This window comes from Zosterops lateralis (assembly GCF_965231275.1).
Source record: "Zosterops lateralis genome assembly, chromosome: 3".
Lineage (NCBI taxonomy): Eukaryota > Metazoa > Chordata > Aves > Passeriformes > Zosteropidae > Zosterops > Zosterops lateralis.
The window spans coordinates 928,130-943,003 of record NC_139764.1 but is presented as its reverse complement, the minus strand read 5'-3'; the positions used below and the strand labels follow the sequence as shown (position 1 = coordinate 943,003).

At 47.5% G+C, this 14,874-nt stretch overlaps 1 protein-coding gene across 1 annotated transcript; it reads left to right on the top strand.

Annotated features, from left to right (window-relative positions):
- The first annotated feature begins 20 nt into the window (after positions 1 to 20).
- Positions 21 to 11,945, top strand: BUB1 (BUB1 mitotic checkpoint serine/threonine kinase). The gene is made up of 25 exons (XM_083857769.1): positions 21 to 50; positions 246 to 305; positions 415 to 559; positions 882 to 1,078; positions 1,592 to 1,632; positions 1,897 to 1,991; positions 2,290 to 2,336; positions 2,435 to 2,625; positions 2,803 to 2,951; positions 3,342 to 3,679; positions 4,357 to 4,409; positions 4,907 to 5,047; positions 5,858 to 5,953; positions 6,272 to 6,362; positions 6,731 to 6,806; positions 7,329 to 7,509; positions 7,959 to 8,037; positions 8,439 to 8,662; positions 9,086 to 9,226; positions 9,792 to 9,907; positions 10,540 to 10,701; positions 10,823 to 10,980; positions 11,060 to 11,237; positions 11,402 to 11,508; positions 11,687 to 11,945. Exons 1-25 carry the CDS (start codon positions 34 to 36, stop codon positions 11,880 to 11,882), a joined length of 3,279 nt encoding a protein of 1,092 aa, XP_083713895.1. The 5' UTR covers positions 21 to 33; the 3' UTR covers positions 11,883 to 11,945.
- Positions 11,946 to 14,874: the final 2,929 nt, after the last annotated feature.

Sequence of the window (14,874 nt, the reverse complement as noted above, 5' to 3'; positions counted from 1 at the left end):
TTGAATCAGCGGGAGCGGTTGGGAAGGGCGGGCATGGACGGGCCCGGGCGGTGAGCGGGGAGGGAAGGGAAGGGAAGGGAATAGCGGGATGGGAAGAAGATACCAGGATCGGGAGCGGCATCGGGGGCCGCCCTGGCCCCAGGAGCTCAGCGGGTGCCGTGGCCACGCGACGCCGTGCGAGTGGCAGAGCCTCCACCCGCTCCGGGCGCTTCCCACCCTCCATGATCCCGGCTTTTTCCCTGCAGGAATTACGAGGCTCAGATCCGGAATTACCGAGGGCCCGACCCGCTGGAACCGTGGGACAGGTGAGCCACACCTGGCTCGGGGCGCCCCATCCTCGGTTTGAGTGTTGCCCCATCCCTGCCCAGGAGTTGTCCCTTCCCTGGCTCGGAGCTGACTCTGGAATGGTTCCAGGTACCTGCAGTGGGCAGAGGGATGTCTCCCTCTCCAAGAGAAGCAGAGCCGCTGGCCCGAGCTCCTGGAGGAGCTGGTGAAGGTCTTCGTGGGCGACAAGAGGTACCATCAGGACCCGCGGTTTGTGAGATACTGCGTCAAGCTGGTGCGTACAGCTGCGGTTTTCTGGGAATTACATTATCCTTAGTTATTCTTGTGGCGGTTCTGGGACTGCAAAGAGCTTTGGGAGGAGCAGGAGGCCTCAGGAATTCTGATCCTCTGCAGAACAGGGGGATCAGAAAAAAACAACGGTGTGTTTTTCAAGCTGTGTAGCTTGGAGAGATTTGCCTTAACTTCTCTTATCCTTAGAGAATGATACTTTCCTATGATGATAACTAAGAAATTCTAATTTTTTAAAATTTTGTCTGCAACTCCCTTGGATGATTTTGGAAATGCTGCTGATGGCTTTGTGCATTTGCGTCCTGCAGGCAGAGTTCATCTCTTCCCCTTGCCAGTACTTTGAGTACCTGCACGGGCAGGGAATTGGAGCCAAGACCTCGGAGTTCTATCTGGCCTGGGGTCAGCTGCTGCTGAAGGAAGGCAACGTGCAGGGAGCAGGAGCTGTGCTCCAGAAAGGGCTTCTCAACCAGGCACAACCCCGGGAGAACCTGCAGCAGCTCCACTGGTAACTCTGGGGCCTCTTCCACTCCTTTACTCAGGGCTGAGAGTCCTCATAATTACTCATAATTAACCACGAGTAGCACGTGATTGACTATTTCTTTTTCCTGTGTGTTTCTTTTTGGAAAATGGAGGTTTAAACTTAATAGTGTTTCGTTGCTGTTGAATATTTATTGGGTGTTTTAGGATGTGTATAAAAAAATATATCCCAGAGTGAAGCAAATCCTTGAGCTGAGTCTTGGGGTTAAGCATTTAATTTTTGAAGGCTAAATGCAAAGAACCAAAAGTAAAATGTAATTTAAAACATAAAACAAATACCCAGTTTTGTTCTCTTGCTACCTCTTGAAGGGTCTTTTAGTTTTTCAGCTGTGGATATGTCCATATACAGTAAAAATGGTGGGTTTTCAATGTTACATTTCATGGCATGATTGTACAAGGAATTCCAAGATTGCTGGGAGGTGGGGAAGGGTGAGGGACAGGTAATTTCATGGTAATAACTGAGAAATTTTTTGCAATTTAGCTCCCTGCAGAGTTATGATCCTCAGAATCCTCCTTTGCAAGGTGAGGATGAAGAGTCCTGTTTGATCTGTAGCTCCACTAAATGACCTTTTTTACCTTAATGAGTAAGTTTTGTCACTGAAGATAACAAATTCCCTGTAGAAACCACTTTATTTTCCCTCTTTATGTGAAAAATTCTTAAGGGAAGTGTTTTCAAAACAAGTTATTAATTTTCCAGTGTTTCAAATTAATAATAATTCACAAAGGAGAGAACAATTTTTACTCATTAATGAGTAGAAAATACTTACATTATATTTTCTGTCCCAGATGTTGCTGTTGTAAAACCACTTCAGACTTCCCATGTTGCAAATCAAATGGTTCCTCCAAAAGGTGTTCCAAGTCCTAATCCCTGCAAAAATCAGGTAAATTATGGATTATTTGGGAAAGATGTTTCATGTAGAGTTTAGGTTGGTGACTTTGGCTAAATAAGGGTAGAGTGACTGTATCTGGTGTATCTCAAAAGTGATATTGAGATTATTTTGCTGCTGTTTTCCTGCTGCAAGCATCACATCTCCATAGGAATGTCTCATCTGGGAAACACTGGAACACACTCAGTGGCCTGACACATTCTCAGAATCACAGGAATAATATTAGCAGTGGATTCTGTGCCAGTTGTGCTGCTCGAATTTAACTTTTTGGTGCTTTATTTCCCTGCTTTAGGGTCTAGATGCTGCTGATTCTCAATCCTGTGCTGCTGGAAAAGAAGTGTAAGTGGGTGGTCCTTTTAAGTCCCACTCTGGGGAAAATTAGCGCTCTCCTGGGATAAATCCCCCGACCCTGGCCCTTTCATCCCTTTTCCTCCCAGGAACTACGTGACCTACATCTCGAAGTCTGAGGTTGTGCCGAAGCCGCTGTCGGGTGCCGCAGGGTGGGAGCAGGTTCCGATGTACGACAAGAACCTGCTCCTCTGCAAGGGCTCCGAGCTCTCCTTTGAGGAGCTGAGGGCCAAGAGATACTTCAAGAAATATGAGCTCCTCAGGAGGCAGCAGGCACTGGGTATCCTCCTTTCTGCAGCTCTCCAAATGGCTGTTCCCTGGTTAAGCTCATCCCTCTGGCTCCTCTTTTCAATGCCACATTAGTGGTGTCTCTCCTGAGGAGAGAGGAGGCACAGTGAGCCATCAGCATGTCATACAGGCCATATATATTCATTTAATGTCGTTGTTTAATCCTTAGAGGAGGAGAAGAAAGACTCCATGAGGAAGAAGGAGTCAGCAGTCCTGGAACTCCAAGCCCTGCAGCAGAAGCTGGACCAGCTCACCCAGCTCTCCAGAAGCCTGGAGGAAACGAGACTGGAACCAGCAGCTGAGCCAAACCACAGGGTGGTGAGTGGGCTCTGGGATGGACAGGAATGCTCTGCCTGGGCTTATCCCACAAAGTCCAGCCGTGCTGTAGGAACCAGGGTTGGTTGTTAACCCAGTCTGGAGGTTGAGGCTGCAATACTAGTGTGGAAATCTGGCACAACTTGCAACACCCAGATTTTGAAGGTTTCACCCCAAAGTGTGGCTTTACTTCTCCACAGTTTAGTTTGAGATGCAGCTAGAAGTTCTCTTGGGTTCTGGGCATGTGGAAATAACGGGAAAAATGGGAATGGCTGTACTTGCGGGGGAACCTACAGGTTGTTACATTCTGGTCACATAGGGCTGGTTGAGAAAATGGGAATGGCTACATTTGGGGGGAATTTGGGTGTCACAGAACACTTCTCATCCCTAAAGGTGCCCCCACCTGTGAGGCCCGGCACATCTCACATCCCAGGGAACTGGATGGCACCTGCTCCAGGGCTGGATGTGCCAAAGTGCCCAGCTCTGGTGCCTGAGCAGCCCCAATTCCAGGCACCACCAGCAACTACTCCCACCGTGCAGCCAGTGAAGCCCCTTGGTGACCACATCCCAGCCACCTCCCCCTGGGAAGCGCTGGAGGAGAACCCCCCAGCTGGAGCTCGGGCAGAGCTTGGGGAGCTCCAGAACAGTTTGCTGCACCCTCCCTCCAGTGCTGCTCCAGCTCAGGAATGGGCTTATCCTGACCCGGCTCTGCCTCGGAGCAGAGGAGAACTGTGAGTGTGAACAGGCTCCTCATCTGCAGTTGTCCCCTCAGGGTCCACACTAATTAGCTAAATTAATTAGAATTAGCTAAAAATAAACCTTTCTTCCTCTTCTGGGAAAAAAAAAACCCTGACCTGAAACCACTATTTATTAAACTTAGATCAAACTTGGTCCTCGTGGACATGTTTAATTCCTTTTATATTGTGGTTTAATTACAGTAAGAGGAAATTTGGTGTGTAATGCCTGGCTGGCCCTGGCATGCCTGGAATAAACCCCAGGATCTTCTCCTGCAGATCCCACTCCAAGGTCTCCAGAGAAAGATAAAAAGTGCTGGTACTTTTCTCCTGCACTTTTGCTGTGGGACTTGGCCACAAAAAGGGGGGGGGGGGCGGGGCGGGAGGGCAGAGGGAGAAACCCAGGCTGGCAAAGCAAGGGTGGCTCAGTGCATTTGGCTAAGGTGGGAACAGTTATTCACTCATATTCTGGAATTCCTTGGAGGCAATCTCTGTCCAAGGAGAGCTTTTAATGCATTTTAACCTTTTAAAAGGACTCTGCTCCCTCCCAGGATATTGGCAGCTGTAGGAGAAACTTTCCAGAGTGATCTTTATTAAAGGACCTCTCACTTCATTGAAATAGGGATTTAAATAGCTTCTATTCCAAGGTAATGTTGTAACTCTTTCTTCTGAAGGTCCCCTAACAAGAGATCTGCTGGATTAACTCCTGCTTTGGATATGAGGGAAGGTAAGGAACCTTTGGATGAAGGCTGATACCATTGGTGTGGCTGTTCCCAGCTGGGAATGATTAACTGCATGTGGACACCAGTTCCAACCCTGGCAAAGCTTTTTGACTTCTCAAACGTCATCCCTGCATGTCTCTCTATCCTTTCCATGGAACATGGATCCAGTCCCTGTTCTATGTTCTGAGCAGTTCTTTTTGGAGCATGGTTAGGAATCACTGTTCATCCTTGCTGGCTTCCTGCTTCACTTTCTGTGTCAGGATAGAGCATTCTTGGGAATTGCAGATAAATTCCTTGGAAGCCACCCAGCCGTCCCAGGTCCCTCTTGCTCTCCAGGGCAGCCTCCCTAGGGAATCTGCCACAAATCTCTGAACAAGCCAAAATCTCCGAATTCTGCGTCGCTGCTGCTCCTTTTGTTTACTTCCCTCACAAATGTTTTGCTGGAATGCTCATAAACAATACGGAGCTCCTTCAGGAGTGATCTTGCCATTGTGTTTTCCAGCCTCCAGAGTTGGGATTTCCTCCTTTGCCTGTGCAAATGCTTCCCAGGCCACCCCCAACACCTCTCTGGGAGGAGTGACAGGGACAACAACACCCTTCAAAGTGCAGCCGTCACCCACAGTCCACACAAAGGAAGCCTTGGGTAAGGTCTGGAATAAAGTTTTCCTTTGCCTGGAGTCCATGAGATCTCCCCTGGAAATGTTAGTGGAGCCTTTTCTAGCATAGGGAGCTGTTCAGGGATGGGCATGTGCACCATTCAAAGATGAAAATAACATATAAATCATTAATTGTCTATTGGGATTATCTGGGTGACCTAAAACTTTTTACCAGAAATTGATGTTTTAACAACATCTCAGCAGCCACATCCCATCGATCCCTGGATGAATCACTGCCAGGCTTCTTTCTTTGGGAGTGTGTTGTCTGAGCTGCTTTTTCAGGGAATCCTGTTTGGGAGGGGAAGATCTAAACCACACTAATTTGGAAGTTCACAGCCAGTTCTGCTTGATGCTGAGCTGAATAAAAATAATAATAACAAGAATTAAAAAAAAAAAAAAAAAAAAAAAAAAAAAAAAAAAAAGCCTGTGGCATTCATTAGTCCTACAGATATCTACGTTTTCCAAAACTCTGAAAAGTTAAAGGAGAATTTGCTCTCCTGGGAAATCTGGAATCTTCCCTTGGATAGGGAGTAAACCAGGGCCATGACCAAGTGTGTGTTGGCCAAATTAGTCCTTCTGGTGTCTGATCAGTTGTCTGAAGTGTTTAAATGTAAGAGGGAGGAATAATTTGTAATTGCTGATAAATTATAAGAATATTATTAATTAGCATTTAAAGCAGTTAGAGTTAATTGGCATTTGATTTGGCTCCTACACAATGGAAGAATCTCTGAAAATTTCTTTTTCTGGGAGCATCATTCCTTTATTATTTATTCATTTATTGTTTCTTTCTTTCTTAGGTGTTCTCATGGATATGTTCCAAACACCCTTCTTGCCTGAGCCATCTGCCCTGGAAGACAGTGAGGAACAATTTGAAGCCTTTTGCAGAAAAAGTGGTGTGTGCTCTTTTATTTTCCCAGTCCATGAAATTCCATTCTTTATTTCCCACTGACACCTCCCACCAGTCCCTGCTGTAAGAGTTGACCCAGTCTGAAACCCAGGGGCTTCACAAGAGTGAGCAGAGAGAGATTTCACATCTAGGGTTGGGCGGAAAAATCTTTCCAAGAGTTTGTAGGAAAGGTGATTGGAGTGGGAATTCTGCAGGTGCAGCTGGATGGAGCCCTGAGCATCACATGCCTGGAGAGGGGGGAGAATGTGGCTGTGTAAATAATCTTTGTTGGGTGAAGATAACAGGGGTTATCTTTTATATTCAGAGCCAGGTGGATGTTTGAAAACTAACATTGTTGTCCCTGCTACTCCTGCCTTTGCCATCTTTGAGGATGAGGAGGAGAAGGAGAACAGCAGGTAAGGAAGGGAAAAGGAGCAGCTGAGCTCAGCTCCTTAAAAATCATGGAAAAAAATCAATCCCATGCTATGAGACTTTGCTGTGGCTGTGCCAGGACTGGCTCAGATACAACTGGTGGCAGCTGCCTGGAGTAGCATGAGAAAAGCAGGAGTTCCTGCTCTGGGATTGCACAACTTCCCTGTTTGGACTGTGTTTGGGAGGTTTCATTCTCTGGAGAATTTGGGAATAACTCTGAGCTGCTGCAGCTTCTCCAAGTTGCTGCAAGTGGGGCTCTTAAAATTAAAAATTCAAGTTAAAACAAACCAACCTTTGTTGTGACCAGTGTGTCGGGGAAAAGCTGTTCTATACTTTTTGGATCATTTTTCAGGATCCCACAGCACAAGAACAAACTAGAAGAGCCCAGAACTTTTGGAGAACATCCCTTGACTGACTGTGCAGCAGAAGTGAGTGGTGATCCTGCAGGGATTATTAGCCTTGGAAGTGGCTTATGCACTTAGGAGGGTTACCAGAGTGGGTGGATTCATCTCTGCTCTATCCCAGTCCCATGATATTTCTAGGGATGATGCCTAGCCGAAGGCTGGATACCTTTTCCCATTTCCTGCCAAGGGGATGAGCTTTTTTGATTGTTGGTTGACATAAAATTGATGGAGAATTCCACCTCTCAAATGTGTGGAGTTGGCATCAGTTTGGGGGAAGAAGAGACATTTCATCTTCCAGCAGCCACCTCGCAGTTTCCATAGCCAAGGAGATGGATAAAACTTGGATAGAAGAGATCCCTTCCCTTGGGACTGGCCTTTCCAGGCTCTCATAGCAATTTCTGGTGGTCTGGCATTTTGCTGTGGCTGTGGCTACTACCAACATTCAGACCTAGTGTAAAACTATGGCAACATGGGATTTTGTTTTTATTTCACGGTAATTTGAATGGCTTAATTTTAAATTTTGATTTATTTTTTTTTCCTGCCTAGGAAGAAACAGGGACCACGGAATTCCTGCGGGATGATTACACGGTGTGGAATGGCCCCTGCAGCAACAAAGCCCTGGCTCCCAGTCCAGACAACACCAGGGATTTTGCCCGAGCTGCCCGGCTCATGTCCACACCCTTTAATTACCTGGCAGCTCCTTCCCAGCTCCCTTTGGAGAACAGAGGTAAAATAAGGAATATTTTGGGTGGAAAACATTGAATTTGGTGCCTCATGACTATGCCTCATTTCTGTCCAAATCCTGCCCAGGTGTGGCTCCCAGTGCTGCCATTTCCGAGTCCACATTCCCTGTGGAGGAGCTCATCAGCTCTCCAACAATTTTTAGTTGGGATAGTTTAGTTTGTGTGTCCAACTGCTGCTGTGAACCATTCCAAGGGGTTGGGAATATCCAAACATTGGCTGAATCCCGTCTGGGAGCACCTTTATGCTGCTCTGCCCCTCTTAAATCTTGGAATCTGCTCCCTGGAGAAATCCAGCTGTTATTTTAACTTGGATATTTGAAATGAGGCTTTGTTAAATTCAGCTTTCTGAGCTGCTGGGTGAGAATACTCCAAATATTCCCGCTTTTGGGGAAATAGACATTGATTTGCTCTTGTTTTTGCTCCCTTTGTTCAGCCTGTAAGGAAAAGTTGCCCCAAATGGATTTGGAATTTTCTGGAGAACTGCACAGGCAGCCAAAGCCCAAGAAGTTAAGGTATGCTGCTCCTATGCAAGTTTTCCGAGGTTTTCCACTGTATCATCCTGGCTCTGCCCAACACTCATCCCAGCACTCTGGGGGTAAATGGACCTGGGTTTGGTGACCATGCCCCAAAAACCCTTCCAAGATTTAAGTTTTGCCTCATTGAAATGAAAAACTAACTGGCTAAAAAACCACTGTTTTCTTCTCTTGATGAACTTGAGAATTATTAGGAAATGGGTAAAGTGACTTGACTAAATCTAATTTTCCTAAGAAAATTCCATTTTATTCACGTCCACGATGGCCATGGTGGCATTTGATACATTTTTGCTCCCTGAAGGTGCCAAACCACCAAGGCAGAAGGTTAAGAATATAATACTATTATAACATGATTAATAATATCTTTCTTAAATTCATAGCCCTGTTCTCGAACATGTCCCAGAAGAGAGAGGACTTCATGGTAATGTCCTGAAACAAGGGACTGGAATCCAGGGAATTGCTGTAGCTGCTTCCCAACGACTGCATGAGCAGACAGCTCAAAGCAGAACTGAATATTCCTCCTCCCTTGCGGTGGATAGAACTTCCCAGGAGAAGCTGTGTGGAGCTGGGCAGGACAGGACAGCCCAGAGTGGGAGACCTGCAGGTACACAGCATTCCCTGGTTTTCTTCCCTGGATTCCAAGGGCAGTGCTTTGTGCTTTGTGGAGGGAGCAATTCCATGATTCCTGCAAGGAGGTTGCCGCTCACCTGCGAGGGATGTGAGGAGGGATGAGTGTAGGTTGTACCTGGATTGCACATTGCCATGGATACTCCAGAGTGCAGGAATACTTGGGATTCTGACAGGTTCTGGGCTCACTGAGGCTCAAACACTTTGACAAACTCTGGATTTCTGGGCAGGTGCAAAAGCTGGAATATGAAAATTAAGGAATGCTTCACATATCCTTATTCCTCCTGGGGGTTTTGGTTTATTATTTTCTTTAAATTAGTGATGCTCATTCAAGCCCAAGCTTGTGTTACCTCCTTGGGATGACACCCAGAGCTTAAACACTTCCCTTTTTTCCATGAAGTCCTTGTAGAGAATCCTTGGGACAAGGAATTGATCGACAAATTCTTGTCGGAGCTTCTGAAACCGCTCCACACCTACACCAACTACTTTGAGTGGAAATTTCCTCTTCCATTCATCAAACTGAAGGCTGAACTCTCACTGGGTAAGAACTCCTTCAAACTTATCACTGCCAAGCATTTCTTGAAGCTTTTTTCTAGGAAAACTTCTTGGAAGTATGTGGGAATTCAGCTTCCTTGTATGTGTATCTCCAGACAATCTCAGCCTCAGGTTGGGAATCAGGCCTGGGGTTGGCTTGTTTGTCTTTTGTAGCATGAGCCTTTTGGATGAGGCACTCTTCCCAGTTTCCCTGAAAATTGGGCCACAGCTTTCCAGCTTTGTGGGGAACAGCAGCGGGCCCATGTCAACAAAAGCTGTAGGACAGGGATTGCAACATCCCTGTGGGACTTAAACATTAGTGTTTACTTTTCAGGGCATGCCCTTTGGAATTTGACTGCTTCCAGGGGGTCAGGCAAAAATAGAAACACTGGGGTGGAGTGTGTGGCATGTCCAGCACTCCTGCTCTCTCCTGTTCCTAGCAGGAAGAGATTTGTAGGGAAAGACTTGATCTAGGATGAAATAATTCATATGGGCTGGTGCTTTTTCCTTTTTTCTCCTGTTTTTTTCCTCTGTGGAGTTGCCAAGCAGGATTTAATGTTAATATTTTAAAGGTTCCAGCTCATTCCATGTAGACTGCTTGGTTGGAGAAGGAGCTTTTGCCCAAGTCTATCAAGCTTCCATCCTGGATGCCAGTAACCCTCGGAATAATCAGAAAGTGATATTCAAGGTCAGTGGTGTTGGGCCACAGCAGCACTCCTGGAATAATTCTGGAGTCTGACCCTCCCCCTGGGTGGATTCACACGCATCCTTGGCCTTTCCATGTCAGATCTGCCCCTGAGGCTTTTTAGTGGATCTTTCTGACATTTAGTCCTTCAGGAAAATCTAAAGCCCCTCTTTAAACCCTGAAGCTTTTTCAGGACAGAAATGTGATTTATGCTTTCTTTGGAGCACCTGGGATTCACAAGGAGTGTGTGGAACTGTGGCATGGGATTGCAGTCTTGATTTAAGAGGATTAATCATGGAGTTTATCAACTGAGGTTAATTACGGTGAGGATGGGGAGGCCCTGGCACAGGTTGCCCAGAGAAGCTGTGGCTGCCTCTGGATCCCTGGAAGTGTCCAAGGCCAGGATGGATGGGGCTTGGAGCACCCTGCGATAGTGGAAAGTGTCTTATGGCTGGGGATGGAAGATGGAACTGGATCATCTTTCAGTTCCCTCCCGAACCAAACCATTCTGGGATAAGTTCAAGAAGGAAGATGCCTGATCTGCCATTAAAAACCAACAACAAAACCCAGCCTGAGAGGAACTCCAGCTTTTACTGCTCCCAGATTTTCCCAGGAAATCCTCTTCTTTCTTCCAGGTCCAAAAACCTGCCAACCCTTGGGAGTTCTACATCGCAACCCAGCTGCTGGAGAGACTGAGCCCCAGCGTGCGCCACCTCTTCATCCACTTCTATTCTGCCCATTTCTTCCCCAACGGCAGCATTTTGGTGGGGGAGCTCCACAACTACGGAACACTGCTTGTGAGTGCCACCAGCCTCTGCTCTGGAGAATCTTTTGCTCTTTTGCAGCATTTCCTGCACTTGATTTACCTCCTTTGGTAATATGTTGTTCCTTAATCCATGCTGTGTCTCTGGCTTCCAGAATGCCATCAACATTTACAAGAAGCTCCCAGAGAAGGTGATGCCCCAAGCCCTTGTCATCTACTTCGCTGTCAAAATCCTTCACATGGTGGAGGAGTTGCACAGTTGCAAAATCATCCATGGGGACATCAAACCTGACAATTTCATTCTGGGAGAAAGGCAAGTGCCTCTTGTTGTCACCAGATGTGACCATGTGGGAGTCTGGAGACACTTAGGGCATTGTTTCTTGTGATTGAAGGTTCCTGGACAACGACACGTGTGACATTGATGGGCTCTGCCATGGCCTGACCCTCATTGACCTGGGCCAGAGCATTGACATGAAGCTCTTCCCTGAGGGAACAGCCTTCACTGCCAGGTGTGAAACATCTGGATTCCAGTGCGTGGAAATGCTGACAAACAAACCATGGAACTACCAGGTAAGGGAGGCCTGGCATCTCAAAGCTTCCTGCACGCCAAACAATCAGACTCCCCTGGAGTTGTAGCCTCTTGCAGAGCCTCTCCCCCTCCAGGGGGTGTTTTCAGCTCGTTTTTAGTGCTCTGGGTGTGTTTTTGACACAAAACTGGTGTGGTTTTGGTTTAGACAGACTACTTTGGGATTGCAGCCACTGTGTACTGCATGCTCTTTGGGACATACATGCGCCTCAAGGACGACAACGGGGTCTGGAAGCCTGAGGGAACCTTCAGGAGGTGGGTGTCCAAAATATTCCCCAAATCTTCACCTAGATTTCCTAGAAACCCATGTTAGTACCACATTGCTCTGAGCTCAGATTCTGTCACAGCTTTTCTAACTGTGAGCAGAGTAAAAATCGGTATTTTAACAGTTGAATTGAGTGCTTTTTTGATGCCTTTTTGTCCCTTTTTGCAGGCTTGCCAACGCTGAGCTGTGGAAGGAGTTCTTTGAGAGCTTGCTGAATATTCTCAGCTGCCACAACCTGCCTTCCCTCAGAGTCCTGCGCCAGAAGCTCAAGGATTTATTTTGCAGGTCCTATGCAAAGGAAATCAAGTTCCTTCGGAACAGACTTGTCGTGTTGCTCATCGAGCACAAACGCTCACGGAAATAAAGGTTGAGTTTGCACAGTTTCCAAGGACTTGGGGGTTTTATGGACGTGGAATCTTTTTGTAATAACTTGGTTTTAAATAATAAATGGGTTTGGGGTTGACTTCAGCAGTGATGGCCTTGCATCTTTCTGTGCTTTTTGGGGGGGAAAATATGCTAAATTGAGTTGTTAATTGGTTTGGGAGGCAATGGGTGTGCTTGGATTGGCCTCTTCCTGCTCTACCTGTCCTCAGGAATTTCTAGGATGGAGGAAATGGAGGTTTGCAGGTCAGATTTAAGTTGGACAGGACTGAACCCTCCCTTGGCACCTCCAGTTCTGACCTCCCCCCGCACCACTATTCTAGCTGAGGGGAAACCCAGAAGACAAATGTCTCTTGTTTGCCTGTAATGGCAGAACTTGGGGGAGAAAAAGTGTTCCTTTAAAAGGAATATTTTAGCAGCACAACCTCTCCCTCCCACACCCCGAGAGAGGAGAGGGCATTAATTTGATTTTTGCATCTCCCCACAGGAGGGAGACAACAGCCTTTCCTATTCTCCCCCCTGCTTCTGTTTCAGGGGTCTTTTTCCTCTGCTTAAATTGTTCAGCCAGAAAGCCATGGTGAGCTTGGGCACCTGGTACAGCCTGGGATAATCAGGAAGAGCTGGTATGCTGGGATGTGTTGGTTCTCCTACGGTCTGCTGTTCTCCCTGCAGCTGGGGCTCCTCTCTCTGCCCTGATGGCAGAACATCTTTGGATTCTCCTTGGAAGCAGCCTGCTTCCCATGGCACGTGGAAAAGCCTTGGGGTTTGATCTGAAGCAGCTGGTTCCTGACTCGGCTGGAGTGAGTTGCACCACAAGGCAGATCAGCTGGAGCAACCTCGGAGCTGGTGGAAACACTGGGTGCTGGGTGGCTTTTTTTGTTCCCTTTCTCTCCTTAGTTGCATTTTTTTACGAGCTGAGCTGAAGCCAGCTGTCCTCTGGCCAGGCCAAAATCTCTGCCAGGCTTAAGTTTTTAGATCTATATTGTAAATCATATATTTTTAGTTCCTCAAATAATGCAGAAGGATATGTGGAAGAGCACTTTTCAGAGCATTATGAGCACAATGGATCTTTTAGCTGCAGCTTTGCCCTTAATAAATGCTGTTATTTTACATTAAGCACCCTTAAAAACAACCCCCTGTCCCAGCCACCTGCTCCTGCCTGTCCCACCATCATCCCATGGGAAGCAGGAAGGAGAAGGGTTAAAGCTATACCTCATGAGGGATAAAAATGGATCAGTTGGAGTGATGACGTGGGGTGGAGGTTCCACTTGTTATACTTGATTTAAGCTAAGCTGTTAAAAACCCCAGGAGTGAAGCCCGGGGCCCAGCTGGCAGGGTGATGTTTCCTCCCTGGCACACGCCAGCTCCACGCCGCTGAAGATCTCGAGGTATCCCCAGAGTTGCCCTTTAGAGATAACTCATCTCGGGGCCTCCACCACCCACACGGAGAGGAGAGATTTCCTGGTGCGTGGGTGGGTGGCTCTGCCTTTTCTTCTGCAGAAAACCCAGGTTTACTCATATTTCACCCTCTGCCATTGAGCCCGGCCCCCCCCTGGGGTCTGGGGCTCTCTCCCAGCTCCTCCATCCCATGCTGGTGGTAGTCCATCACCACTCAGTCCTGGCCAAGGCCTTTCTGCTGCCATCTCCACAATTCCTGGCCAAATTTCTTAATTATGGCTTTGAAGGCACTACCAAGGATAAAGTGTGAGGTTGTTGAAAGCTGCATCCACCTCAGTAATAAGTTAGGCACATGCTAATGAAGCAGCAGTCCTGGACCCCCTTCTTGGGGTCATCCACAGCAATGTCACTTGCCCCATTAGGAACAATAAATTACTTTAAATATACACTGGTGGCAGCAGGGAATCCAAATGCCCAGCCCAGCCCAGGGACCACTCAGGTAGATAAATAGGACCATTCTTGTCACTTGATTCATCACCACATCACTATTGCTGCTGTGGATGTGTGGCAAGTAGTGACATCCCTCAGAGAGGGTTTGGGGGTTTCTTGAACTAAAATATGCATCTCTTTAACAAAACCCACCTGTTCTTATATCTACCCAACCTTTGCTGTTCAAGCACCTCCCACGCTGATGACAAAGGGTTTGATTTTGGGTTGGTGTTTGAAATCAGGAGCACGGTAAAGGTCAGGCTCCAAGCCTGGCTCAGACAAAGCCTCATGCTTGAGCCTCAAACCTGATTTTATCTGGCAGCACGAATGAAGTAACGTTTATCATGATGGTTAGAGGAGAAGGAGAACAAGGTGTCATTTTTTTCCATTGGTGCTTTGTTCAGGTCAGAAAGGGTTTGGTGCACCTGTTGGGTGGGGAGGTGGGGTAGGGGGTGGTTTTTCCCAGGGTTTTCATGGCACTGTGAGGATTCTGTTCCCTCCAGCCAGGCCCCATCTCCTTTGCTCCAACCTCCTCCCTGCCCACTTCCTAGTGGCAGAGACAACCTGCTGGGATTGGGCTGGGCTCCAAGATCTGGGAGGTCTTTTCCAACCTAAGTCATTCTAGTGATGGCACGAGGGCAAGACTGGGTGGTAGATGCCACTGCTGGAGTGCTGCAGCAGCATGGGATCCCACCATCCTCCTCCATCCCTCTCCTTTCTCCCTCCTCATTTCCATGGGATAGCTCCCCGCACATGGATGCCGGTGGATGTGTAGGACGGCTGGGATGAGGCATGTTTGTATTGAATGCAAACACCATTCCCAGGGAGCTGGAGATGGATGCTGTAGGGCCTGAGGCAGTGTTGAGGGGCAGGTTCAACTCCCTCTCTCTCAATATGTGCCCACAGTGCCGAAAATGAAGGACCTCTGGGATCGGCTTTGGTGCAAATTCCTCAGAGATGGCTCACGACAAGAACAACGAGGATAACATCGAAACGGATTTGTTCCAGAAGGCTGGAGCCATGATTCACTGTGGGAAAATGCACTTGGTGCCTATCTTAGCTCTCCAAAAACTCAAGGGCAGGAGGAG

Excerpts from the sequence above, each read along its gene's own strand:
- BUB1 (XM_083857769.1), top strand. Across the intron at positions 6,363-6,730 it reads GAGGAGAAGGAGAACAGCAG|GATCCCACAGCACAAGAACA; the intron begins GTAAGGAAGGGA and ends ATCATTTTTCAG. Across the intron at positions 11,238-11,401 it reads ACAAACCATGGAACTACCAG|ACAGACTACTTTGGGATTGC; the intron begins GTAAGGGAGGCC and ends GTTTTGGTTTAG.